Here is a 27,664-nt window from a genome sequence, read left to right on the forward strand (position 1 = left end):
TGGAATTGCATCAGTTTTGCTCACCATTTTCCTGCTGATCTTTTTCCTCAGACTTCCTGACTGTATTAAAAAAAGTTAAAAAAGAAAAAAAAGCTTTAATATTCAACACAGATGTTATTCTATAGCTCTGTACACTCACACTTGCTCAATAAATACAAAATAGCAAACTGTCTTTGGAAATGAAAACCCTTTTGACTACTCGGGCGTGGTCCCGAAACCTCGTATAAATGACATTCCTAAGCCCCGTATCGGAAAACGATATTTGGGATCGCCAAAGTCCAATATTTGGTACATGAAATTACTCAGACATGTATATGGGAAAAAAAAGTGTTAACTTAGGTTGTGAGAGCAGTTTGAGGCCGGGCTAAGGAAGCTCTGCGAAGATCAATTTGGGACTTTCCCAGCAGTCTGGGAACGTCGCATGATATTCTGCAGCTAAAAGACAAATATATTTCTAAAAACGCATCACTCACTCGTGGAGTGCTTGACAATGCAAAAAACCGAAATGCACCACTTGGCAAAATTGGTGTCATTTATGTCCTTGCAGCCCCACCCAATCTGTTCATTTTGAAACAATCCAAATTAATGATAAAGATTGGAAATTTAGGATTTATACATATGCATTTTCCACCACCAAATGCAAGCGAAATAGATTTGTGTTGCAAACTGCTTACCTGTTAAGGAGGGAGCAAAGCACGGCGAGCTTCGAAACTATTCAGGTGGATGTAAAGCACTGAATGTGCAGGTGTGAACTTGTCTAACATGTTTTCTTCTCTGCTTGTCATCTTTAATTGCCGTTTTGAAAGGCCTTCTATGATACAGTTTAAGTCCAGTGCCCCTGCTGGCCAGGTCCAATTTAGCAGGTATGCGCTCAAAACTGCCGACAAGCATTTGCTCGCTTTGGTAGAAAATAAATTTGTTTAGGTTAAATTAGGTTAGTCTGATATCTTTACAATGGTGTGCAAACTCACTAAACATGAGTGAGGATCAAGCGGTTCGGAAGATGGATGGGATGGATGGATTTAGTTGCTTGTCACTCTTTTGAAAAATAGTCCTTAAAAGTATTTGGATTTTTTTTTTCTATACAATGACCAAAAAAAATGTGTTCAATGCTCTTGAGCAATTCAGTACAATTGATTGATAACACTGATTAATCACATGATAATTTATTATTTTATACAATTTGCCGAGCGTCAGGGCAGAGGAGGTCGGCGGTCCGGTCGTGGATCGCGGTCTGCCAGTTGAGGAAGGCTGCCCTATACAAACCAAAAGTTGGAAAAATAAAAGTATAAAACACTTGAAAGGTAAAAGTGTTTGCTTACATGCAGACTTTTTCCCTTTCTGATTGAAATAAAAATTTATCTATTTATATTAATACAAAACAAGGGGTAGAACTAGATAAATTTGTTACTTCTTCCTACTCCTTTGAACATATGCTGTATGATGACTGTTTTCTTTTTTACACTTTTACTTACCTTCACTTTCTGCCAATTTATTACTGTATATTTTTATATGTTCAAGTAACAATAAACGAACAAACAAACGAATACTATCTAAAGCAAACAGCAAAATAGCAGGACCATCCACCCACCCATTTTCCAATCCGCTTCATCCTCACAAGGGTCGCTGGAGTGCTGGAGCCTATCCCAGCTGTCTTCGGGCAGCAGGCGGGAGACACCCTGAATTGGTTGCCAGCCAATCACAGGGCACACAAAGACGAACAACCATCCACGCTCACACTCACACCTAGAGACAATTTAAAGTAATAATAATAATAATGCATTTTATTTAAAAGCGCCTTTCATGCCACCCAAGGACACTGTACAAACAATAAGAAAATACAATGTAAAAATTTGTAAACGAGATGTTATATAAAAACAGGACATAAAATCATAAAAACATAGGAAATGGAAGAGCTATGTGTTGTAGGCAATCCTGAACAGGTGTGTTTTTAGTCGGGACTTGAAAGTGGAAAGAGGTGTGCAGTTTTGGAGGTCAGGAGGTAGGTTGTTCCAGAGCTTTGGAGCAGCGTGACTGAAGGCTCTGGCTCCCATGGTGATCAGTCGGGCAGGGGGCACTGACAGGCGGAGGGAGGACGAGGATCTGAGGGAGCGAGAGGGGATATGCACCTGGACCCACACGTGGCGCGACGAGGTGGGAAAAAGGTTCCCCAGGGGGCTAGTTGGGGATGGTAAGAAGGAAGCGCAAGCAAGGCGGGATGGACCAAAGACATTTGGGAGGGTGGGTGAAAGACGGACTGGTGGGGATTCACCCCCATCCAGGCCCTGAAAGCAAGAGGGGAGCAAGGAGCAGAAACAATAAAAGAAGAGAGAGGAATGAAAGAAGGGGAGAGAGGAGGAGAGGAAGGGCGGGGCGGGAAGGGGGAAACAGAACTGAGACTCGGGACAAGAACGGTGAACGAGTGATAGTCACATGGAATGTGAGGAGATTGAGTGTGAGAGAAACATTTAGAAAGCGGTTGAGGAGAGTAGCAGAAAGAGTCAACAAAGAAAACTGGGAAGTAGTGCTGATGACGGAACTAAAGGAGGGCTCAGGTTGGTATCGGTCTACCAACCTAGCTGGGGAACGGACGAACGAGAGATGGAGAGATGCAGACGAGATATGGGGAGCCAGGTGGGAATGGGAGGGAGGGAAAGACTGATAATTGGAGGAGACTTCAATGCGAGTGTGGGAGCGAATGTGAAGATAGGAGGAGTCTGTGGGGGGCATGGGTTGGGGAGGATGAATGAAGCCGGAAGGGATTTAATAGAATGGTGTCGGGAGCACGATCTGGCATACGTTAATAGCTATAGGAGGTTTAGAAGGAGGGGGACGTGGCGACACATGGCAAGCGGGAAATGGTATGAGTTGGATGGATTTCTTGTGAAAGGGAATGAGAGACATCGCATGGTGAAAAGGATGTGGACCATGAGTGAGTATGAATTGTCAGACCATAGACCGGTGTGTATGAAGGTGAATGGGGAGTGGAAGAGATGGAGGACAGAAGAGAGGGCCCAAAGGAGAAGGGTGCAAGCGAAGTGGGAGGTGTTGAAAGTGGAGGAGAAGAAAAGAGAATATGAGGAGAGGACAAGAGAGAAATTGGAGGAGTCGAACAAGGAAGGACGGGGAAAGGAGAGTGGGTGGACAGAGCTGGCGAACATAATGGTGGAAACAGCAGTGGAGGTATGTGGAAGGGAGAGAAGAGAAATATCCAATCCTTGGACGGTAGGGAGAGAGGAGGAGATAGAAGAGATGAAGAAGAGGATAGGGGAGAGGGTAGACAGAAGGAATAAGAAATTGGAGACACTGAATGCGAGGAGAAGGTTGAGAGTGAGGGGAGGAGGGAAAGGAGTGGGGGAGATGGAAGAAGAACTCACCAGGCTAAAAGCGGAAGTGAAGGAAACGCGAAAGGAATTGAAGAAGCTGCTGAGGAGACTGGAAAGAGACTGGTGGGAAAGAGTGATTGAGGACTGTCAGGAAGCATGTTCTAGAGGAAGGATTGGTGACATGTACAAATGTTTGAGGAAGTTGGGAAAAAGGGATAAACCGGCCGCTCGGAGCACGACGGTGACGACAGAGGAGTTCAGGGAGCATTTTGAAAGCGTGTCGAGAACCAAGAGTGATAGAAGAGGCAGTTCAAGGAGCAGTAGATCTCAGAGACGATAGCAGAGCGAGCGAAGCAAACGAGATCATGAATGAGGTGCCAGAGAGGGAAGAAATCATGGAGGCTATGGGGGAGATACGAGAGTCAGCACTGGGAGAAGATGGAGTGAGAATAGGATTTATACGGAGCGCGTGTGAGGAAGTGAGAGAAAGAGTGATTAAGATAGTGAGGCAGATGTTTGAGCAGAGGGCGGACCGATGGGAGGGTAGTGTAAAAGTGGGACTTATGGTACCGATACATAAGAAGGGGGATAGGAATGACAGAAACAACTACAGAGGAGTGTGCCTGCTGAGTATGGGCAGCAGGGTGTTAGGGAGAATATTAGCGAAGCGACTGAGTTGGTGGGCCGAACACCTGGGGCTCCTTGACGAAAACCAAGCGGGCTTTAGGAAAGGGAGGTCCGCAGCAGATGTAACGCAAATGATGGTACGCATTCAGGAGGATGTAGAAGATTGTAAAAAGAGAGTGACCCAGGAAGGGGTAAGGGACATGAAGGACAACGACGGCCATGTGCAAGACTGTTAGATTTTAAAAAGGCGTATCCGAGAGTGAGCAAACCAGCACTATGGATGTTACTTGAAAGGTACGGGTTGAAAGGCAGATGTCTGGACACCATTATGGACCTGCATGAGACGACAGAGTATAAGGTGAGGGGAAGGGAGGGAGTGAGTGGAGGATGGATGCCAGCGAGAGGGCTGAGGGAAGGATGCTCAATATCACCGATCCTCTTTAACATCTACCATCAGGCGGTGATGAGGCAGGCACTAGCAGCGAGGAATCAAGGTAACAGGGAGGAAAAAATGGTGGTGTGGAGGTGGATACCAGGAGGGTCATTTGCAGGTGACCATGGCTGGGAGAGAGGGAGCTCGGAAACAAAGGAAGTGAGGGTATCGAGCGCCTTGTTTGCGGACGACACTACTATAGTGGGGACGAAAGGAGAGATAGACGAGAGTGTAAGGAGAGTGAAAAGTGTAATGGCCCAGTGGGAAGAGAGGAATAATGAGGAGAAGGAGGAGGTGCTGGAGTTTGGAACGCTAGAGGGGGAGGAGATTAGAGTGTTGGGAAGCTTGATTGGGACTCGGGCAGATGTGAGAAACAGGATCAAGAGGGCAGGAAAGCTATGGGGGAGTGTGAAAGGGTGGTTGAAAGGGACACGACTATCTAAGAGGTGGCAAGGGAGAGTAGTAGAGGCGTGTGTGGAGAGCAGCTTGCTATATGACTGTCAGGTAAGAACATGGATGAAGAAGGATGTGGGGAAACTTCAGAAGTGGATGGATAGGTGCTACAGGTATGTGTGGAGTGATAGGAACGGAGAACCACTGAGGCAAATGCAAGAAAGAGGAGTGAATATGTATGATGTAAGGAAAATGTTGGGAGTAAAATCCATCGAGTGGAAAATCGAGAGGCGAGTGTTGCAGAGAATTGGACGTGATGCGTATGGGAAATGAAAGACTAACAAAAGCTATGGTATTGGGATGGTGGGAGGAACTGGAAGGAAGAGGGACGAGGATGGGGCGCAAAAGTAAAACGGTGTTGTACTGGAAGAGAGTGATGAGGGATGCAGGGATGGACTGGACGGAGGTAGAAAGATTGACGAGTGACAGGGAAGGATGGAAGCGGAGAGTGAGAGAGCGAATGGATCACCTGTATGAATGGGAAAATCAGAAAGGTCACAGATATGAGGCGGGAAGGAACGAGGAAAGACTGGAAAGGAATGTGAGGAGGGTGAATGATGGGTTGGTATGTCGGTATGACGGGTGCGGAAAAGTGTGCAGGAGTAGAGCTGGTCTAACCATGCACGAGAAACGCATACACCGCAGGAACGAGGAACAGGTGGAGTTTGAGTGCGAGAAGTGTGAGAAGAGGTTTGCGTCGAAAGGAAATAAAATGAGTCACCAAAGGAGTTGCACGGGAGGAGCGTATGAGGAGAAGGGAGAAAGGAGACAGTGTGGAGGGTGTGATAGGTGGGTGACGAAAGCAAACTATGCCAGACACGTGAGGGGGTGTGAAAGAGTCTGCAGAGAGTATGAGGGGGAGAGGGAAGGAGTGAGAGGGGAGGGAGCGGGCGTGGCGCGTGAAGGTAGGGCAGGGGAGGGGCGAAGGGCGAATGGGGAGGGGGGGCGTGGAGGGAGAAGGGTAGCTTGCGGGAGGTGTGGGAAGGAAATGTTGGCGGGGAACCTTGCGAGACACCAAGGGGATTCGTGCCGGGTGTGGGACCCGGGAGGGGGGGCCAGTCCCTGACGGGGGCCGATTGCCCAGGATCGGATCGGATCGGATATGCACCTGGAGAAGGTCAGATAGGTAAGGAGGGGCCAGGTTGTGGATGGCCATATATGTATATAGAAGCAGTTTGTAGTTGATTCGATGTTGAACAGGGAGCCAGTGGAGCTGTTGGAGAACGGGGGTGATGTGCTGGTGGGAAGATGTTTTTGTGATGATACGAGCAGAGGCGTTCTGAACCAGCTGGATTTTATGAAGGGACTTTTGAGGTAGACCGAAGAGGAGAGCGTTGCAGTAATCAAGGCGGGATGTGACAAGACTGTGGACAAGGATAGCAGTGGTGCGGGGGGTGAGGGAAGGGCGAAGTCTGGTAATATTGCGGAGGTGGAAATAAGCAGTGCAGGTGATGGTGTTGATATGTGACTGGAAGGTGAGCGTACTATCCAGGATGACACCCAGACTCTTAACCTGGGGGGAGGGGGACACGAGGGAACTGTCAATGTTGAAGGAAAAACTGTTTACTTTGGATAAAGTGGATTTGGTGCCAAGAAGGAGGACTTCAGTTTTATTAGCAGTTAATTTAAGAAAGTTTGTTGTGAACCATGTTTTGAGTTCGGAGAGGCAAGAGATGAGGGAGGGGGGTGGTAGTATGGAGTTTGGCTTGCAGGAGAGGTAGAACTGGGTGTCATCAGCAAAGCAGAGTGTTCAATCAGCCTGCTATGCATATTTTTGGAATGTGGGAGGAAACCGGAGCACCCGGAGAAAACCCACGCAGGCCCGGGGAGAACATGCAAACTCCACACAGGGAGGCCGGAGCTGGAATCGAACCCGGTACCTCTGCACTGTGAAGCCGACGTGCTATATATATATAGATATATCTATATCTATATATATTTTTTTTTAAATCCTCGTCTCACCCCTTGGGTGGTGTCCGTCCCTCATTCAGCTCGGGTCCTCTACCAGAGGCCAGGAAGCTTTTGAGGGTTCTGCGCAGTATCCTAGCTGTTCGCAGCACTGCACATTTCTGGACTGAGATGTCCGATGTTGTTCCCGGGATCTGTTGCAACCACTCATCTAGTTTGGGGGTCACTGCCCCGAGTGCTCCGACCACCATGGGCACGACTGTCACCTTTACCTTACAGGCTCTCTCCAACTCCTCTCTGAGCCCTTAGTATTTCTCGAGTTTCTCGTGTTCCTTCTTTCTGATGTTTCCATCACTTGGGACCGCTACATCCACCACAACGGCTTTCCTCAGTCCTTTATCTATGATCGCGATATCTGGCTTTTTCGCCATTACCATCTTGTCAGTCTGGACCTGGAAGTCCCACAGGATCTTCGCTCTGTTATTCTCCACCACCTTCGGAGGTGTTTCCCATTTTGACCTTGGGGTTTCCAGTCCATACTCCGCACAGATGTTTCGGTAGACTATGCCAGCCACCTGGTTATGGCGTTCCATGTAGGCTTTCCCTGCCAGCATCTTACACCCTGCAGTTATGTGTTGGATCGTCTCAGGTGCCTCTTTGCACAACCTACACTTGGGTCTTGTCTGGTGTGGTATATCTGGGCCTCAATGGCTCTGGTGCTCAGGGCCTGCTCCTGAGCAGCCAGGATGAGTGCCTCTGTGCTGTCCTTCAGGCCATCCCTCTCTAGCCACTGATAGGACTTCTTGAGATCGGCCACTTCAGTTATGGTCCGGTGGTACATCCCGTGTAGGGGCTTGTCCTCCCATGATGGTCCCTCTTTGGGCTCCTCATCCTCTGTTCCCCATTGTCTGAGACATTCTCTGAGTACGTCATCCGTTGGAGCCTTCTCCTTGATCTATTCATGGAGCTTGGATTTTCATCCTGGATAGTGGCTCTCACACTTACTAGTCCCCGGCCTCCTTCATTTCGGCTTGCGTAGAGTCTCAGGGTGCTGGATTTGGGATGGAACCCTCCATGCATGGTTAGGAGCTTTCGGGTCTTAACGTCCGTGGTCTGAATTCTCTTCCTTTGGCCACCTTATTATTCCTGCAGGGTATCTGATCACTGGCAGGGCATAGCTGTTTATTGCCCGGGTCTTATTCTTGCCATTGAGCTGGCTTCTTAGGACTTGCCTCACTCGCTGGAGGTATTTTGGCCGTAGCCGCTTTCCTTGTTGCCAGTTCGAGGTTGCCATTGGCTTGTGGTATACCGAGGTACTTGTAGCTGTCCTCAATGTCTGCTATTGTTCCTTCGGGGAGTGAGACCCCTTCAGTGCGGACTACCTTTCCTCTCTTAGTCACCATCCGACTACATTTCTCAAGCCCGAATGACATCCCGATGTCGCTGCTGTAGATCCTGGTTGTGTGGATCAGGGAATCTATGTCCCTTTCGCTCTTAGCATACAGCTTTATGTCATCCATGTAGAGGAGGTGACTGATTGTAGCTCCATTTCTGAGGCGGTATCCATAGCCTGTCTTGGTGATTACTTGGCTTAGGGGGTTCAGTCCTATGCAGAACAGCAGTGGGGACAGTGCATCACCTTGGTATATGCCACATTTGATGGACACTTGGGTAAGTGGCTTGCCTTTGGCTTCAAGTGTGGTTTTCCACATCCTCATCGAGTTCGCAACGAAGGCTCTTAGGGTCCTGTTCACCTTATACAACTCCAAGCATTCAGTGATCCATGTATGTGGCATCGAGTCATAGGCTTTCTTGTAATCAATCCAGGCTGTGCACAGGTTGGTACGTCAGGACCTGCAGTCTTGTGCGACTGTTCTGTCAACCAGGAGCTGATGTTTGGCTCCTCTGGTATCTCTACCAATGCCCTTCTGTGCTTCGTTCATGTATTGATCCATGTGTCCACTTATCTTAGCCGCAGTGATGCCTGACATGAGCTTCCATGTTGTGGAGAGACAGGTTATTGGCCGATAGTTGGATGGGACTGCACCCTTCGAGGGATCCTTCATGATCAGGATCGTTCGCCCTTCGGTTAGCCATTCTGGGTGAGTCCCATCCCTCAGCAGCTGGTTCATTTGTACTGCTAGGCGCTCATGGAGTGCTGTGAGTTTCTTTAGCCAGTAGGTGTGGACCATGTCTGGGCCTGGTGCTGTCCAGTTCTTCATATCTGAGACTCTTTCCTGTATGTCTGCCACTGTTATGGTAACTGGGTTCTGTTCAGGGAGGTTGCTGTGCTCCTCTCTCAGGGTCGCCAGCCATTGTGCACTGCTGTTATGTGCAACCTCCTTCTCCCATATGCCTTTCCAGTACCTTTCAGTTTGCAGTCTTGGTGGGTCAGCTCTGTTGTTAGGACCCTGCCACTGAGCGTACACTTTCGCAGGTTGTGTTGCGAACAGCCTGTTTATTCGTCTGGCCTCATTCTCTTTCGTGTACCGCTTTAGGCGACTGGACAAGGCTTGGAGCCTTTGTTTGGCAGTTTCGAGTGCTTCAGGTATGGTCATCTGGATGTACCTCTCGGGTATCGGCCTTTTCATCACACCTCTCTGGGCCTCCGTCAATTGACTCACATCTTTCTGGGCAGCCTTGATCTTAGCCTCCAACCGTCTTTTCCATGGTGGATAACGTATCTCATGGCTTCCATGGTTGCTCTTATATCCCAGAGTCTCCAGGATCACTGATGCTGAAGCGTATATCAGCTCATTGGTTTCTGTGATCGTTACGGTAGGGATCACCCTCAGTGCTGCATTCACACTTTCTATGAGACTTTCAGATGGTACTTCACATAGCCGTTGTAATCGGTTTCTAGGTTGCCCAGCTTTCATTCTCGCCATGATCTTAGCTTTCAGGTCAATTGCTGCCTCGCTCAGCATTTCATTCATTGGGGCTGGCCACCCAATCTCATCATCTGCATTCATTGGGGCTTGCCTCCCAATCTCTTGTATGACCTCCTCCTCTGATCTGGCAGCCTGGGGCCCTTCACCATGGAACCTGCGTTGTACCTCATCAATCTCAAGTTGTGACAGCAGTTGCCGTTCGTGGATGTTGGAACACTGAGCTACGAGTTGTTTCGTGGTCAACCGTGACTGTGGGTTTCGAAGTAATCATTTAGCCCACATTCTCTGCATGTAACCCCTCTGACTAGGGTTGCTTGAGTAGTAGCATTCCAACAGAGCCATGTTATCGCATCTCGCCCATCTCCGCTTTGTTCCAGTAGCCCATATATATATATATATATATATTAGAGCTGTTAGGTTAGCGTGTTTTTATTGGCATTAACTTAAATGAATTTTAACGGGATTAAATTTTTTCTTGCGAGATTAACGCGGCACACGTCACAAGCGGATGTTACGGTGCTCTATAAATACACCAGAAACAAAGCAACAAGCGCGCTGCAGAAGTCCACGCCCTCGTCTGTTTTGCCAGCCACGGCTGCGCGAGACACCGAAAACGGATACTTAAAGAGTTTATGAATGGAAAGTTTACCTTTAAATAGTTGCCATATTGCTCCACTGACAAGACCAAAGTTATCTGTTCTTCTCTCTCTCTGTATCATACAGGTATACGATGTATGTCACTGACGCGATTGTTACTTGTTTGGAACTATTTTGTGTGGAAGGTTACAGCGTTCCGTGTCCATATAAATAGAGCGGGTGGAGCTTCTCTGTGTAGTGTGTTCGTCTGACAGTGACAGTGCGCTACAGTGGTAGCGACCTAGCGAAAGTAAAACGTCTCCAGTGTTGTCATCGAACCAAGTGTAGTCATTTGAAATGAGGTCTACACAAAACCGTAGAGAGACTTCCGCGCAAGAAGGACCAACACAATCAACATAGCCTGACTATGTTAGGGGGAGTGAACCCCCCCCTTTCAGAGTGGTTTGCCCCTGCAGCACGGGGGAAGTGCGTGTGCTTGTTTGTACGGCCGGCAGTTTCGAATACAGCGGCACATAATGAACAGTGTGTCCGGTGTCTCGTTATTCTTCAACAAACATACAGAAACAGACTGCTGTGTTGAAAGCAAACTTGAGAAAAACGATGTATGCAACCATGGTTTAAATCCAGTATAGGCTGAGTACTAGTGTACCTTAGATGTGCACTTTATAATGTTATATTGCTCTGTTTTGATTTCATTAAAAAAAAGCTGTTAAAGCAGCTGTTGTGTGACAAAATATTTTTTCACCGTTATTGATGGACAGTAATATTGTGTGAGAGATTATGTGTGAATAACTGCACCAAGTGAAAAATGTTCATGTAAAATTGAAAATCGAAATTGTTATTTCATTAAATATTTGCATTTGGCACATAGAAAACTGATTCATGATTCCATGTTGATGAGAGCATTAAAATGGGGAAAAAATAGGACAAAAAAAATGTAAAAGGAAATTCAGAAACGATAAAAAATGTGTGAGTAACCACGATTAATTTTTTTGTTCATTTGAGTTAATTATGACAGTTGCATTTTTAATTCGATTAAATATTTTAATCGTTTGACAGCTCTAATATATATATGTATATGTATATATACAGGTATATACAGTATAGAGAGAGAGAGATAGGAAAAGATAAATCCATGCTTGCGTCAAAATCTGCACGAGTTACATCTCAAGAAATTACAATGTTGGAAATGTGTTATGTACTTTCATTACACACTGAGAAAAATATTTTATCCATTAAATATTAATTTACAACGAACAAAACAAACCCCCAAAATTTACAGACACAATCAAAATTATTTTTATCATGTAAAGGGTAGCAATTGGCCTTCTGAGAATTACTTTCCTGTAATCTGAGTTTAATTGTTTGAAATGAGCTGTAGTACGGATTTTTCCCCACACAAGATACAAATTTGTTGACACGCACCTGTCATGTTCCTGTCCTTGGCCTGGCCAGCAGGTGGCAGTCTGAGCAGACTTTCTGGCTGCACACCTGCTGCCAATCTTTCAATCAAGGAACTGTGTATTTATCCATCCATCCATTTTCTGAACCGCTTAGTCCTCACTAGGGTCGCGGGGGGTGCTGGAGCCTATCCCAGCCGTCTTCGGGCAGTAGGCGGGACACCCTGGATCAGTTGCCAGCCAATCGCAGGGCACACAGAGACGAACAACCATTTGCACTCACACTCACACCTAGGGACAATTTAGAGTGTTCAATCAGCCTGCCACGCATGTTTTTGGAATGTGGGAGGAAACCGGAGCACCCGGAGAAAACCCACGCAGGCCCGGGGAGAACATGCAAACTCCACACAGGGAGCCCGGAGCTGGAATCGAACCCGGTACCTCTGCACTGTGAAGCCGACGTGCTAACCACTGGACTACCGGGCCGCCCACTGTGTATTTAAGAACCAACAATCTGTCTGCTGGTTGTCGGGATATTGTTATGCCTTGATGCTTCCTTGCCCATAGACTATTTTTTGCTATAGATCTCGTCGTGTTTCGCTCATGAACTCTCGGTACCATTGGTTTTGTAAGTATTGGATTTTATTTTGTGAATTGGCTTTCTCTTGCGTGTATTTTGGATACATTGTTTTGGTGTGTCTTCGCGATCCTTATTTTCCTCCCTTGCCTTTAGTGCAAGCGCTTTTTGTTGTTCGTTGTTTGTGCCCTCTGGTCCTTGTTTCGACCAGCGCTTTATGTTTCTACTTTGTCTGTGCGATTTTTGTACGTTAAATATTTTTGCTTCGGAGACCTTGTCTGGCGTCTACACTTTTGGGTTCCAAAACTTGATTCGGTTAGACCGAAACGTGACAGCACCTGCATCAATTCAATCTGACCTTCATAATCATGATCCGATATGATATCAAACTGTGATTTGTAAATGGTGGGATCTTTTTTTTTAATGTGCTTGGTTTGTTTTTGCGATACTTAAAATTGAAGTTCTGTAAAAGATGGCAAAATGGAACACGTTATATAGGTCCATCCATTTATTAGCAAGTTACATGCCATCAAAAAAGAAAATGGACAGAAATTGTCACCATGTTCATGGGCTTTCAAACTCAGTAAACCAGATGGTTTTTCAGCCACTGCTCGGTCAAGTCGTTCTTGTTCTTGATTTCGAGATACTGAGTGGAACACAAAAATGGAAAAAAAACCCATCATTTTTCGGCTCCCTCGACCTACACAAGTCAGTGTGAGAAATGAGAAATCATCGTCACCTGGGTGGCATTCATCGCTTTCTTCGGGAGTTCCACGCTGGATACGTACACCATCACGGTCTTTGCGGAGCACCCTTCACATTCAATGCACAATAAGTATATTTGGGGGACATTCAACATACAGTCTTCATTTGACATAATGAGCACGAGTGTGCACACCCTCATATCTGGGGACGTGGCTTTGTTTGGAATTAATCCGTCAGGTTCAAACTCATGTTAACAGCAAATGAACTTCAGCTGTTCAACCCCCGCTTGAAATTATTTCTTCTTTTTGAATTGAGTTGTAGAGGGAAAAAAAGGTTTTCAAATACTTTATTGAGGTCTTGTTTTGTTAAATCACAAAAACCTCACATTTGAACAGGCGTGTGTTGACTTTATATCCACCACACCAGAGTGCTTTCATATCAATGTCAGTGGGGACCATGTGTCAACGCATTTGACCCCATGAGTGCCTTCCACTTAACTCCTTGCTTGTCATACAGAAAAATAAATTGAAATTTTAGCTAAAAAAAATATGGAAAATTTCAGCTTATGTTGTCTTTTTTTATGCAGGATATTTAGTTGCTTGTCACTCTTTTGAAAATTTGCCATTAAAGTGTTTGGATTTTTTTTTTAAATACAGTGACCAAAAACATTGTGTTAAAATGGTCTTGCGCAATTCAGTACAATTTATTGATAACACTGATTGATCACCAAGTTCTACCAGGAAATGAGCTAAACTCAAATGCCTCGCACCATTCCCGAAAAGCACACGACTGCCATCTAGAGTTCAAATTCAACCTTTAAGAAGACATGATTGATGCAACAAAATAAATACTTACCGCCTGGGCTGGGGTCAGGGTTTACCAAAATCAGCGCACTGTGGTGTAGCTTTGAGTCGCTTGGGCGCAGGAAATCATAAGTATAGGCGATAATCTTGCGTAGCAGTCAAGGAAAAGTTTTCATGCTGTTAAAAAAACTGGGAATTTTTGGACACCTCACTGGCTCACAATTGGAAGTGTCATGCGACAGCAAAATTCAAATACAGTGCCATGAAAATGTATATTCCACTTCAAAAATTCTCAGTTTCCCCCACTTAAATGTTTTAGATCACCAAACAAACAAATCAGACAAATGGTCAACATAATAAAAAGAGAAAAATCGGTTTTAAATGGAATTTTGATATATTTGGGGTGGGGGGGGGGGGGGGGAGATTGGAGCTCCCTGGTCCTCTTTAAAAAAGCACTTGCACCCCTTGTTTAATCATGAATTCACTGAGGATGATCACACACACGTCTGATTACCTCCAGACCTGTTTGATCATGAAAACACAGAAGTAAAACCTGTTTGACAACTTAAAGTTGGCTAAAAGATCAGTGCTGGAGCCAAAAACTTTTCGCGGGGTTGGCCAGGGTGACACAATACCCCAAAGAGGGGTGGCCATGCATGGGTGCGTCATTTTTTATGATCCCCCCCACAGTCAGAGTTTCATGAAATAAAAGACTCACATATCCAGAACAATGTCCACCACGCACAGCAAGGTTCTGGACATGTGTGATTTCATGAAATTATGACCGTGGAGGAGCTATGATAAACACTGACTTCTGTGCCATGCTTTTTGTTTGCGATGGTAATGATTTTGACTAATGTTGACGCTAAGAATGAATGCTCTTGACAGATTTCTTTGAGAATTTACATTCAGATCAATTGTGCATTGAGTCTTTGAATGTGGAGTGAATACAAATAAGTTTTGGGAGCGTATTCAAAGGGTAGAGGAATACTACACCCATGTGAAAATAGCATAAAGATCATAGCTAATATAATTTCCAGCAAGGTGTGAGGGGTGGCTAAGGGCGTGGCCAGAGAGTGACCCCACCATGAAGTACCGCCCCTGCAAAAGATCTCAAAAAGTTGCAACAAACTCCCATGATCCAAAGAAATTCAACAACGGCTGAGATATCAATTGAGATCTCTCAGTCTGGAAAGCTACGATAAGAGCCACTATCCACAAATTGAGAGAGCATGGAACAATAATTAATCTTCTCAGGAGTGGCTGGTGGTGGTTGCGTGATAATCTCGGGGTGCAATACTCCTCCAGGACCGAGAAGACTTGCTGTCATTAATGAAATCCTTGAATTATGTTACCATGTGTAACAGCTTGAACAATGTCATGACCAATCATGCTAAATGAACACAGGTAATGGCCTTTGTTACTACTTTCGGATATCTGGGCTCATTCTCTGGAATCTTGTTTCTTAAATCATCCATCGAGATGTTCTGAAAGACAAATGTTGATTTTCAAAAGGGGCATTCAAGATCCAAATTCTTTCCAATAAAAAGTGTCACTTGCCTCGTGTTCCTGATCCAAAATCAAAAGTTGCTTTTCGACTTTCACTGCAATAGACATGATATACACTTCTGCATCAAGATACGGAACAGCATCAACGTCTATTTGAGTGAAGAAGCACTCACTAATCAGGGCGTGTTTGTGGTTCGTAAGACGTTTCAATTTCTGCTCGAGGTCATCATCCATCTGTATTCCCATCATGGCCTGTGGGGTTACAAACAGGATAAAACCGGCAAGTGATTCCCAACCAGCTCGTGTGCAGTGAGAGGCTCTCAAAAATTATTTTACCGGTAATTAAACGCAAATATGTCTCTGTTTATCTTTCTATGTCAACAAAGTATCATGACAGGCAGAACAATTTGATTAGCAGAAGACACTTTGACTTTGGGTAACATTTTTGTTCAAGGGTGTGCCATGAGATTCTTCGAATGTACAATGAGTCCCTTAGCTCAAACGTTGGAAAAAACTTAAATAGAAAAGAAAGAAACAAAGTAGAAAGGAATGATACAACATGAAACAACACGATCATGGAATTGCATCAGTTTTGCTCACCATTTTCCTGCTGATCTTTTTCCTCAGACTTCCTGACTGTATTAAAAAAAGTTAAAAAAGAAAAAAAAGCTTTAATATTCAACACAGATGTTATTCTATAGCTCTGTACACTCACACTTGCTCAATAAATACAAAATAGCAAACTGTCTTTGGAAATGAAAACCCTTTTGACTACTCGGGCGTGGTCCCGAAACCTCGTATAAATGACATTCCTAAGCCCCGTATCGGAAAACGATATTTGGGATCGCCAAAGTCCAATATTTGGTACATGAAATTACTCAGACATGTATATGGGAAAAAAAAGTGTTAACTTAGGTTGTGAGAGCAGTTTGAGGCCGGGCTAAGGAAGCTCTGCGAAGATCAATTTGGGACTTTCCCAGCAGTCTGGGAACGTCGCATGATATTCTGCAGCTAAAAGACAAATATATTTCTAAAAACGCATCACTCACTCGTGGAGTGCTTGACAATGCAAAAAACCGAAATGCACCACTTGGCAAAATTGGTGTCATTTATGTCCTTGCAGCCCCACCCAATCTGTTCATTTTGAAACAATCCAAATTAATGATAAAGATTGGAAATTTAGGATTTATACATATGCATTTTCCACCACCAAATGCAAGCGAAATAGATTTGTGTTGCAAACTGCTTACCTGTTAAGGAGGGAGCAAAGCACGGCGAGCTTCGAAACTATTCAGGTGGATGTAAAGCACTGAATGTGCAGGTGTGAACTTGTCTAACATGTTTTCTTCTCTGCTTGTCATCTTTAATTGCCGTTTTGAAATGCCTTCTATGATACAGTTTAAGTCCAGTGCCCCTGCTGGCCAGGTCCAATTTAGCAGGTATGCGCTCAAAACTGCCGACAAGCATTTGCTCGCTTTGGTAGAAAATAAATTTGTTTAGGTTAAATTAGGTTAGTCTGATATCTTTACAATGGTGTGCAAACTCACTAAACATGAGTGAGGATCAAGCGGTTCGGAAGATGGATGGGATGGATGGATTTAGTTGCTTGTCACTCTTTTGAAAAATAGTCCTTAAAAGTATTTGGATTTTTTTTTTCTATACAATGACCAAAAAAAATGTGTTCAATGCTCTTGAGCAATTCAGTACAATTGATTGATAACACTGATTAATCACATGATAATTTATTATTTTATACAATTTGCCGAGCGTCAGGGCAGAGGAGGTCGGCGGTCCGGTCGTGGATCGCGGTCTGCCAGTTGAGGAAGGCTGCCCTATACAAACCAAAAGTTGGAAAAATAAAAGTATAAAACACTTGAAAGGTAAAAGTGTTTGCTTACATGCAGACTTTTTCCCTTTCTGATTGAAATAAAAATTTATCTATTTATATTAATACAAAACAAGGGGTAGAACTAGATAAATTTGTTACTTCTTCCTACTCCTTTGAACATATGCTGTATGATGACTGTTTTCTTTTTTACACTTTTACTTACCTTCACTTTCTGCCAATTTATTACTGTATATTTTTATATGTTCAAGTAACAATAAACGAACAAACAAACGAATACTATCTAAAGCAAACAGCAAAATAGCAGGACCATCCACCCACCCATTTTCCAATCCGCTTCATCCTCACAAGGGTCGCTGGAGTGCTGGAGCCTATCCCAGCTGTCTTCGGGCAGCAGGCGGGAGACACCCTGAATTGGTTGCCAGCCAATCACAGGGCACACAAAGACGAACAACCATCCACGCTCACACTCACACCTAGAGACAATTTAAAGTAATAATAATAATAATGCATTTTATTTAAAAGCGCCTTTCATGCCACCCAAGGACACTGTACAAACAATAAGAAAATACAATGTAAAAATTTGTAAACGAGATGTTATATAAAAACAGGACATAAAATCATAAAAACATAGGAAATGGAAGAGCTATGTGTTGTAGGCAATCCTGAACAGGTGTGTTTTTAGTCGGGACTTGAAAGTGGAAAGAGGTGTGCAGTTTTGGAGGTCAGGAGGTAGGTTGTTCCAGAGCTTTGGAGCAGCGTGACTGAAGGCTCTGGCTCCCATGGTGATCAGTCGGGCAGGGGGCACTGACAGGCGGAGGGAGGACGAGGATCTGAGGGAGCGAGAGGGGATATGCACCTGGACCCACACGTGGCGCGACGAGGTGGGAAAAAGGTTCCCCAGGGGGCTAGTTGGGGATGGTAAGAAGGAAGCGCAAGCAAGGCGGGATGGACCAAAGACATTTGGGAGGGTGGGTGAAAGACGGACTGGTGGGGATTCACCCCCATCCAGGCCCTGAAAGCAAGAGGGGAGCAAGGAGCAGAAACAATAAAAGAAGAGAGAGGAATGAAAGAAGGGGAGAGAGGAGGAGAGGAAGGGCGGGGCGGGAAGGGGGAAACAGAACTGAGACTCGGGACAAGAACGGTGAACGAGTGATAGTCACATGGAATGTGAGGAGATTGAGTGTGAGAGAAACATTTAGAAAGCGGTTGAGGAGAGTAGCAGAAAGAGTCAACAAAGAAAACTGGGAAGTAGTGCTGATGACGGAACTAAAGGAGGGCTCAGGTTGGTATCGGTCTACCAACCTAGCTGGGGAACGGACGAACGAGAGATGGAGAGATGCAGACGAGATATGGGGAGCCAGGTGGGAATGGGAGGGAGGGAAAGACTGATAATTGGAGGAGACTTCAATGCGAGTGTGGGAGCGAATGTGAAGATAGGAGGAGTCTGTGGGGGGCATGGGTTGGGGAGGATGAATGAAGCCGGAAGGGATTTAATAGAATGGTGTCGGGAGCACGATCTGGCATACGTTAATAGCTATAGGAGGTTTAGAAGGAGGGGGACGTGGCGACACATGGCAAGCGGGAAATGGTATGAGTTGGATGGATTTCTTGTGAAAGGGAATGAGAGACATCGCATGGTGAAAAGGATGTGGACCATGAGTGAGTATGAATTGTCAGACCATAGACCGGTGTGTATGAAGGTGAATGGGGAGTGGAAGAGATGGAGGACAGAAGAGAGGGCCCAAAGGAGAAGGGTGCAAGCGAAGTGGGAGGTGTTGAAAGTGGAGGAGAAGAAAAGAGAATATGAGGAGAGGACAAGAGAGAAATTGGAGGAGTCGAACAAGGAAGGACGGGGAAAGGAGAGTGGGTGGACAGAGCTGGCGAACATAATGGTGGAAACAGCAGTGGAGGTATGTGGAAGGGAGAGAAGAGAAATATCCAATCCTTGGACGGTAGGGAGAGAGGAGGAGATAGAAGAGATGAAGAAGAGGATAGGGGAGAGGGTAGACAGAAGGAATAAGAAATTGGAGACACTGAATGCGAGGAGAAGGTTGAGAGTGAGGGGAGGAGGGAAAGGAGTGGGGGAGATGGAAGAAGAACTCACCAGGCTAAAAGCGGAAGTGAAGGAAACGCGAAAGGAATTGAAGAAGCTGCTGAGGAGACTGGAAAGAGACTGGTGGGAAAGAGTGATTGAGGACTGTCAGGAAGCATGTTCTAGAGGAAGGATTGGTGACATGTACAAATGTTTGAGGAAGTTGGGAAAAAGGGATAAACCGGCCGCTCGGAGCACGACGGTGACGACAGAGGAGTTCAGGGAGCATTTTGAAAGCGTGTCGAGAACCAAGAGTGATAGAAGAGGCAGTTCAAGGAGCAGTAGATCTCAGAGACGATAGCAGAGCGAGCGAAGCAAACGAGATCATGAATGAGGTGCCAGAGAGGGAAGAAATCATGGAGGCTATGGGGGAGATACGAGAGTCAGCACTGGGAGAAGATGGAGTGAGAATAGGATTTATACGGAGCGCGTGTGAGGAAGTGAGAGAAAGAGTGATTAAGATAGTGAGGCAGATGTTTGAGCAGAGGGCGGACCGATGGGAGGGTAGTGTAAAAGTGGGACTTATGGTACCGATACATAAGAAGGGGGATAGGAATGACAGAAACAACTACAGAGGAGTGTGCCTGCTGAGTATGGGCAGCAGGGTGTTAGGGAGAATATTAGCGAAGCGACTGAGTTGGTGGGCCGAACACCTGGGGCTCCTTGACGAAAACCAAGCGGGCTTTAGGAAAGGGAGGTCCGCAGCAGATGTAACGCAAATGATGGTACGCATTCAGGAGGATGTAGAAGATTGTAAAAAGAGAGTGACCCAGGAAGGGGTAAGGGACATGAAGGACAACGACGGCCATGTGCAAGACTGTTAGATTTTAAAAAGGCGTATCCGAGAGTGAGCAAACCAGCACTATGGATGTTACTTGAAAGGTACGGGTTGAAAGGCAGATGTCTGGACACCATTATGGACCTGCATGAGACGACAGAGTATAAGGTGAGGGGAAGGGAGGGAGTGAGTGGAAGATGGATGCCAGCGAGAGGGCTGAGGGAAGGATGCTCAATATCACCGATCCTCTTTAACATCTACCATCAGGCGGTGATGAGGCAGGCACTAGCAGCGAGGAATCAAGGTAACAGGGAGGAAAAAATGGTGGTGTGGAGGTGGATACCAGGAGGGTCATTTGCAGGTGACCATGGCTGGGAGAGAGGGAGCTCGGAAACAAAGGAAGTGAGGGTATCGAGCGCCTTGTTTGCGGACGACACTACTATAGTGGGGACGAAAGGAGAGATAGACGAGAGTGTAAGGAGAGTGAAAAGTGTAATGGCCCAGTGGGAAGAGAGGAATAATGAGGAGAAGGAGGAGGTGCTGGAGTTTGGAACGCTAGAGGGGGAGGAGATTAGAGTGTTGGGAAGCTTGATTGGGACTCGGGCAGATGTGAGAAACAGGATCAAGAGGGCAGGAAAGCTATGGGGGAGTGTGAAAGGGTGGTTGAAAGGGACACGACTATCTAAGAGGTGGCAAGGGAGAGTAGTAGAGGCGTGTGTGGAGAGCAGCTTGCTATATGACTGTCAGGTAAGAACATGGATGAAGAAGGATGTGGGGAAACTTCAGAAGTGGATGGATAGGTGCTACAGGTATGTGTGGAGTGATAGGAACGGAGAACCACTGAGGCAAATGCAAGAAAGAGGAGTGAATATGTATGATGTAAGGAAAATGTTGGGAGTAAAATCCATCGAGTGGAAAATCGAGAGGCGAGTGTTGCAGAGAATTGGACGTGATGCGTATGGGAAATGAAAGACTAACAAAAGCTATGGTATTGGGATGGTGGGAGGAACTGGAAGGAAGAGGGACGAGGATGGGGCGCAAAAGTAAAACGGTGTTGTACTGGAAGAGAGTGATGAGGGATGCAGGGATGGACTGGACGGAGGTAGAAAGATTGACGAGTGACAGGGAAGGATGGAAGCGGAGAGTGAGAGAGCGAATGGATCACCTGTATGAATGGGAAAATCAGAAAGGTCACAGATATGAGGCGGGAAGGAACGAGGAAAGACTGGAAAGGAATGTGAGGAGGGTGAATGATGGGTTGGTATGTCGGTATGACGGGTGCGGAAAAGTGTGCAGGAGTTGAGCTGGTCTAACCATGCACGAGAAACGCATACACCGCAGGAACGAGGAACAGGTGGAGTTTGAGTGCGAGAAGTGTGAGAAGAGGTTTGCGTCGAAAGGAAATAAAATGAGTCACCAAAGGAGTTGCACGGGAGGAGCGTATGAGGAGAAGGGAGAAAGGAGACAGTGTGGAGGGTGTGATAGGTGGGTGACGAAAGCAAACTATGCCAGACACGTGAGGGGGTGTGAAAGAGTCTGCAGAGAGTATGAGGGGGAGAGGGAAGGAGTGAGAGGGGAGGGAGCGGGCGTGGCGCGTGAAGGTAGGGCAGGGGAGGGGCGAAGGGCGAATGGGGAGGGGGGGCGTGGAGGGAGAAGGGTAGCTTGCGGGAGGTGTGGGAAGGAAATGTTGGCGGGGAACCTTGCGAGACGCCAAGGGGATTCGTGCCGGGTGTGGGACCCGGGAGGGGGGGCCAGTCCCTGACGGGGGCCGATTGCCCAGGATCGGATCGGATCGGATATGCACCTGGAGAAGGTCAGATAGGTAAGGAGGGGCCAGGTTGTGGATGGCCATATATGTATATAGAAGCAGTTTGTAGTTGATTCGATGTTGAACAGGGAGCCAGTGGAGCTGTTGGAGAACGGGGGTGATGTGCTGGTGGGAAGATGTTTTTGTGATGATACGAGCAGAGGCGTTCTGAACCAGCTGGATTTTATGAAGGGACTTTTGAGGTAGACCGAAGAGGAGAGCGTTGCAGTAATCAAGGCGGGATGTGACAAGACTGTGGACAAGGATAGCAGTGGTGCGGGGGGTGAGGGAAGGGCGAAGTCTGGTAATATTGCGGAGGTGGAAATAAGCAGTGCAGGTGATGGTGTTGATATGTGACTGGAAGGTGAGCGTACTATCCAGGATGACACCCAGACTCTTAACCTGGGGGGAGGGGGACACGAGGGAACTGTCAATGTTGAAGGAAAAACTGTTTACTTTGGATAAAGTGGATTTGGTGCCAAGAAGGAGGACTTCAGTTTTATTAGCAGTTAATTTAAGAAAGTTTGTTGTGAACCATGTTTTGAGTTCGGAGAGGCAAGAGATGAGGGAGGGGGGTGGTAGTATGGAGTTTGGCTTGCAGGAGAGGTAGAACTGGGTGTCATCAGCAAAGCAGAGTGTTCAATCAGCCTGCTATGCATATTTTTGGAATGTGGGAGGAAACCGGAGCACCCGGAGAAAACCCACGCAGGCCCGGGGAGAACATGCAAACTCCACACAGGGAGGCCGGAGCTGGAATCGAACCCGGTACCTCTGCACTGTGAAGCCGACGTGCTATATATATATAGATATATCTACATCTATATATATTTTTTTTTAAATCCTCGTCTCACCCCTTGGGTGGTGTCCGTCCCTCATTCAGCTCGGGTCCTCTACCAGAGGCCAGGAAGCTTTTGAGGGTTCTGCGCAGTATCCTAGCTGTTCGCAGCACTGCACATTTCTGGACTGAGATGTCCGATGTTGTTCCCGGGATCTGTTGCAACCACTCATCTAGTTTGGGGGTCACTGCCCCGAGTGCTCCGACCACCATGGGCACGACTGTCACCTTTACCTTACAGGCTCTCTCCAACTCCTCTCTGAGCCCTTAGTATTTCTCGAGTTTCTCGTGTTCCTTCTTTCTGATGTTTCCATCACTTGGGACCGCTACATCCACCACAACGGCTTTCCTCAGTCCTTTATCTATGATCGCGATATCTGGCTTTTTCGCCATTACCATCTTGTCAGTCTGGACCTGGAAGTCCCACAGGATCTTCGCTCTGTTATTCTCCACCACCTTCGGAGGTGTTTCCCATTTTGACCTTGGGGTTTCCAGTCCATACTCCGCACAGATGTTTCGGTAGACTATGCCAGCCACCTGGTTATGGCGTTCCATGTAGGCTTTCCCTGCCAGCATCTTACACCCTGCAGTTATGTGTTGGATCGTCTCAGGTGCCTCTTTGCACAACCTACACTTGGGTCTTGTCTGGTGTGGTATATCTGGGCCTCAATGGCTCTGGTGCTCAGGGCCTGCTCCTGAGCAGCCAGGATGAGTGCCTCTGTGCTGTCCTTCAGGCCATCCCTCTCTAGCCACTGATAGGACTTCTTGAGATCGGCCACTTCAGTTATGGTCCGGTGGTACATCCCGTGTAGGGGCTTGTCCTCCCATGATGGTCCCTCTTCGGGCTCCTCATCCTCTGTTCCCCATTGTCTGAGACATTCTCTGAGTACGTCATCCGTTGGAGCCTTCTCCTTGATCTATTCATGGAGCTTGGATTTTCATCCTGGATAGTGGCTCTCACACTTACTAGTCCCCGGCCTCCTTCATTTCGGCTTGCGTAGAGTCTCAGGGTGCTGGATTTGGGATGGAACCCTCCATGCATGGTTAGGAGCTTTCGGGTCTTAACGTCCGTGGTCTGAATTCTCTTCCTTTGGCCACCTTATTATTCCTGCAGGGTATCTGATCACTGGCAGGGCATAGCTGTTTATTGCCCGGGTCTTATTCTTGCCATTGAGCTGGCTTCTTAGGACTTGCCTCACTCGCTGGAGGTATTTTGGCCGTAGCCGCTTTCCTTGTTGCCAGTTCGAGGTTGCCATTGGCTTGTGGTATACCGAGGTACTTGTAGCTGTCCTCAATGTCTGCTATTGTTCCTTCGGGGAGTGAGACCCCTTCAGTGCGGACTACCTTTCCTCTCTTAGTCACCATCCGACTACATTTCTCAAGCCCGAATGACATCCCGATGTCGCTGCTGTAGATCCTGGTTGTGTGGATCAGGGAATCTATGTCCCTTTCGCTCTTAGCATACAGCTTTATGTCATCCATGTAGAGGAGGTGACTGATTGTAGCTCCATTTCTGAGGCGGTATCCATAGCCTGTCTTGGTGATTACTTGGCTTAGGGGGTTCAGTCCTATGCAGAACAGCAGTGGGGACAGTGCATCACCTTGGTATATGCCACATTTGATGGACACTTGGGTAAGTGGCTTGCCTTTGGCTTCAAGTGTGGTTTTCCACATCCTCATCGAGTTCGCAACGAAGGCTCTTAGGGTCCTGTTCACCTTATACAACTCCAAGCATTCAGTGATCCATGTATGTGGCATCGAGTCATAGGCTTTCTTGTAATCAATCCAGGCTGTGCACAGGTTGGTACGTCAGGACCTGCAGTCTTGTGCGACTGTTCTGTCAACCAGGAGCTGATGTTTGGCTCCTCTGGTATCTCTACCAATGCCCTTCTGTGCTTCGTTCATGTATTGATCCATGTGTCCACTTATCTTAGCCGCAGTGATGCCTGACATGAGCTTCCATGTTGTGGAGAGACAGGTTATTGGCCGATAGTTGGATGGGACTGCACCCTTCGAGGGATCCTTCATGATCAGGATCGTTCGCCCTTCGGTTAGCCATTCTGGGTGAGTCCCATCCCTCAGCAGCTGGTTCATTTGTACTGCTAGGCGCTCATGGAGTGCTGTGAGTTTCTTTAGCCAGTAGGTGTGGACCATGTCTGGGCCTGGTGCTGTCCAGTTCTTCATATCTGAGACTCTTTCCTGTATGTCTGCCACTGTTATGGTAACTGGGTTCTGTTCAGGGAGGTTGCTGTGCTCCTCTCTCAGGGTCGCCAGCCATTGTGCACTGCTGTTATGTGCAACCTCCTTCTCCCATATGCCTTTCCAGTACCTTTCAGTTTGCAGTCTTGGTGGGTCAGCTCTGTTGTTAGGACCCTGCCACTGAGCGTACACTTTCGCAGGTTGTGTTGCGAACAGCCTGTTTATTCGTCTGGCCTCATTCTCTTTCGTGTACCGCTTTAGGCGACTGGACAAGGCTTGGAGCCTTTGTTTGGCAGTTTCGAGTGCTTCAGGTATGGTCATCTGGATGTACCTCTCGGGTATCGGCCTTTTCATCACACCTCTCTGGGCCTCCGTCAATTGACTCACATCTTTCTGGGCAGCCTTGATCTTAGCCTCCAACCGTCTTTTCCATGGTGGATAACGTATCTCATGGCTTCCATGGTTGCTCTTATATCCCAGAGTCTCCAGGATCACTGATGCTGAAGCGTATATCAGCTCATTGGTTTCTGTGATCGTTACGGTAGGGATCACCCTCAGTGCTGCATTCACACTTTCTATGAGACTTTCAGATGGTACTTCACATAGCCGTTGTAATCGGTTTCTAGGTTGCCCAGCTTTTATTCTCGCCATGATCTTAGCTTTCAGGTCAATTGCTGCCTCGCTCAGCATTTCATTCATTGGGGCTGGCCACCCAATCTCATCATCTGCATTCATTGGGGCTTGCCTCCCAATCTCTTGTATGACCTCCTCCTCTGATCTGGCAGCCTGGGGCCCTTCACCATGGAACCTGCGTTGTACCTCATCAATCTCAAGTTGTGACAGCAGTTGCCGTTCGTGGATGTTGGAACACTGAGCTACGAGTTGTTTCGTGGTCAACCGTGACTGTGGGTTTCGAAGTAATCATTTAGCCCACATTCTCTGCATGTAACCCCTCTGACTAGGGTTGCTTGAGTAGTAGCATTCCAACAGAGCCATGTTATCGCATCTCGCCCATCTCCGCTTTGTTCCAGTAGCCCATATATATATATATATATATATTAGAGCTGTTAGGTTAGCGTGTTTTTATTGGCATTAACTTAAATGAATTTTAACGGGATTAAATTTTTTCTTGCGAGATTAACGCGGCACACGTCACAAGCGGATGTTACGGTGCTCTATAAATACACCAGAAACAAAGCAACAAGCGCGCTGCAGAAGTCCACGCCCTCGTCTGTTTTGCCAGCCACGGCTGCGCGAGACACCGAAAACGGATACTTAAAGAGTTTATGAATGGAAAGTTTACCTTTAAATAGTTGCCATATTGCTCCACTGACAAGACCAAAGTTATCTGTTCTTCTCTCTCTCTGTATCATACAGGTATACGATGTATGTCACTGACGCGATTGTTACTTGTTTGGAACTATTTTGTGTGGAAGGTTACAGCGTTCCGTGTCCATATAAATAGAGCGGGTGGAGCTTCTCTGTGTTCGTCTGACAGTGACAGTGCGCTACAGTGGTAGCGACCTAGCGAAAGTAAAACGTCTCCAGTGTTGTCATCGAACCAAGTGTAGTCATTTGAAATGAGGTCTACACAAAACCGTAGAGAGACTTCCGCGCAAGAAGGACCAACACAATCAACATAGCCTGACTATGTTAGGGGGAGTGAACCCCCCCCTTTCAGAGTGGTTTGCCCCTGCAGCACGGGGGAAGTGCGTGTGCTTGTTTGTACGGCCGGCAGTTTCGAATACAGCGGCACATAATGAACAGTGTGTCCGGTGTCTCGTTATTCTTCAACAAACATACAGAAACAGACTGCTGTGTTGAAAGCAAACTTGAGAAAAACGATGTATGCAACCATGGTTTAAATCCAGTATAGGCTGAGTACTAGTGTACCTTAGATGTGCACTTTATAATGTTATATTGCTCTGTTTTGATTTCATTAAAAAAAAGCTGTTAAAGCAGCTGTTGTGTGACAAAATATTTTTTCACCGTTATTGATGGACAGTAATATTGTGTGAGAGATTATGTGTGAATAACTGCACCAAGTGAAAAATGTTCATGTAAAATTGAAAATCGAAATTGTTATTTCATTAAATATTTGCATTTGGCACATAGAAAACTGATTCATGATTCCATGTTGATGAGAGCATTAAAATGGGGAAAAAATAGGACAAAAAAAATGTAAAAGGAAATTCAGAAACGATAAAAAATGTGTGAGTAACCACGATTAATTTTTTTGTTCATTTGAGTTAATTATGACAGTTGCATTTTTAATTTGATTAAATATTTTAATCGTTTGACAGCTCTAATATATATATGTATATGTATATATACAGGTATATACAGTATAGAGAGAGAGAGATAGGAAAAGATAAATCCATGCTTGCGTCAAAATCTGCACGAGTTACATCTCAAGAAATTACAATGTTGGAAATGTGTTATGTACTTTCATTACACACTGAGAAAAATATTTTATCCATTAAATATTAATTTACAACGAACAAAACAAACCCCCAAAATTTACAGACACAATCAAAATTATTTTTATCATGTAAAGGGTAGCAATTGGCCTTCTGAGAATTACTTTCCTGTAATCTGAGTTTAATTGTTTGAAATGAGCTGTAGTACGGATTTTTCCCCACACAAGATACAAATTTGTTGACACGCACCTGTCATGTTCCTGTCCTTGGCCTGGCCAGCAGGTGGCAGTCTGAGCAGACTTTCTGGCTGCACACCTGCTGCCAATCTTTCAATCAAGGAACTGTGTATTTATCCATCCATCCATTTTCTGAACCGCTTAGTCCTCACTAGGGTCGCGGGGGGTGCTGGAGCCTATCCCAGCCGTCTTCGGGCAGTAGGCGGGACACCCTGGATC

General features: G+C 46.3%; 2 protein-coding genes across 22 annotated transcripts in view; one reads left to right on the plus strand and one right to left on the minus strand.

Annotated features, from left to right (window-relative positions):
• paf1 (PAF1 homolog, Paf1/RNA polymerase II complex component) overlaps positions 1–27,664 on the plus strand; it is a 50,392-nt gene that overhangs the window by 17,240 nt on the left and 5,488 nt on the right. The window contains exon 15 of one of the 3 annotated variants that reach the window (XR_007964268.1): positions 17,047–17,357. The exons of 1 other annotated variant lie outside the window; for it this stretch is intronic. The gene's annotated coding sequence lies outside the window, so the exon portion shown is untranslated. Of the gene's footprint in view, positions 1–1,241; positions 1,553–17,046; positions 17,358–27,664 lie in introns of those variants that run through there. One more of the 3 variants, XR_007964267.1, reaches the window with a different exon arrangement.
• Positions 1–27,664, minus strand: part of gmfg (glia maturation factor, gamma) — a 73,718-nt gene that overhangs the window by 3,101 nt on the left and 42,953 nt on the right. For 2 of the 19 annotated variants that reach the window (XM_052077594.1, XM_052077578.1), the window contains exons 3-4: positions 15,403–15,481; positions 15,281–15,324 (exon numbers count right to left, since the gene is read on the minus strand). The exons of 4 other annotated variants lie outside the window; for them this stretch is intronic. In XM_052077594.1, coding sequence (XP_051933554.1) covers positions 15,281–15,324; positions 15,403–15,481 — 123 coding nt within the window. Of the gene's footprint in view, positions 1–24; positions 61–674; positions 824–12,702; positions 12,859–12,951; positions 13,026–13,772; positions 13,868–15,157; positions 15,208–15,280; positions 15,325–15,402; positions 15,482–15,829; positions 15,866–16,479; positions 16,737–27,664 lie in introns of those variants that run through there. 13 more of the 19 variants (XM_052077592.1, XM_052077590.1, XM_052077571.1 and 10 more) reach the window with 12 other exon arrangements.

Source organism: Hippocampus zosterae, chromosome 10 (assembly GCF_025434085.1).
Source record: "Hippocampus zosterae strain Florida chromosome 10, ASM2543408v3, whole genome shotgun sequence".
NCBI lineage: Eukaryota > Metazoa > Chordata > Actinopteri > Syngnathiformes > Syngnathidae > Hippocampus > Hippocampus zosterae.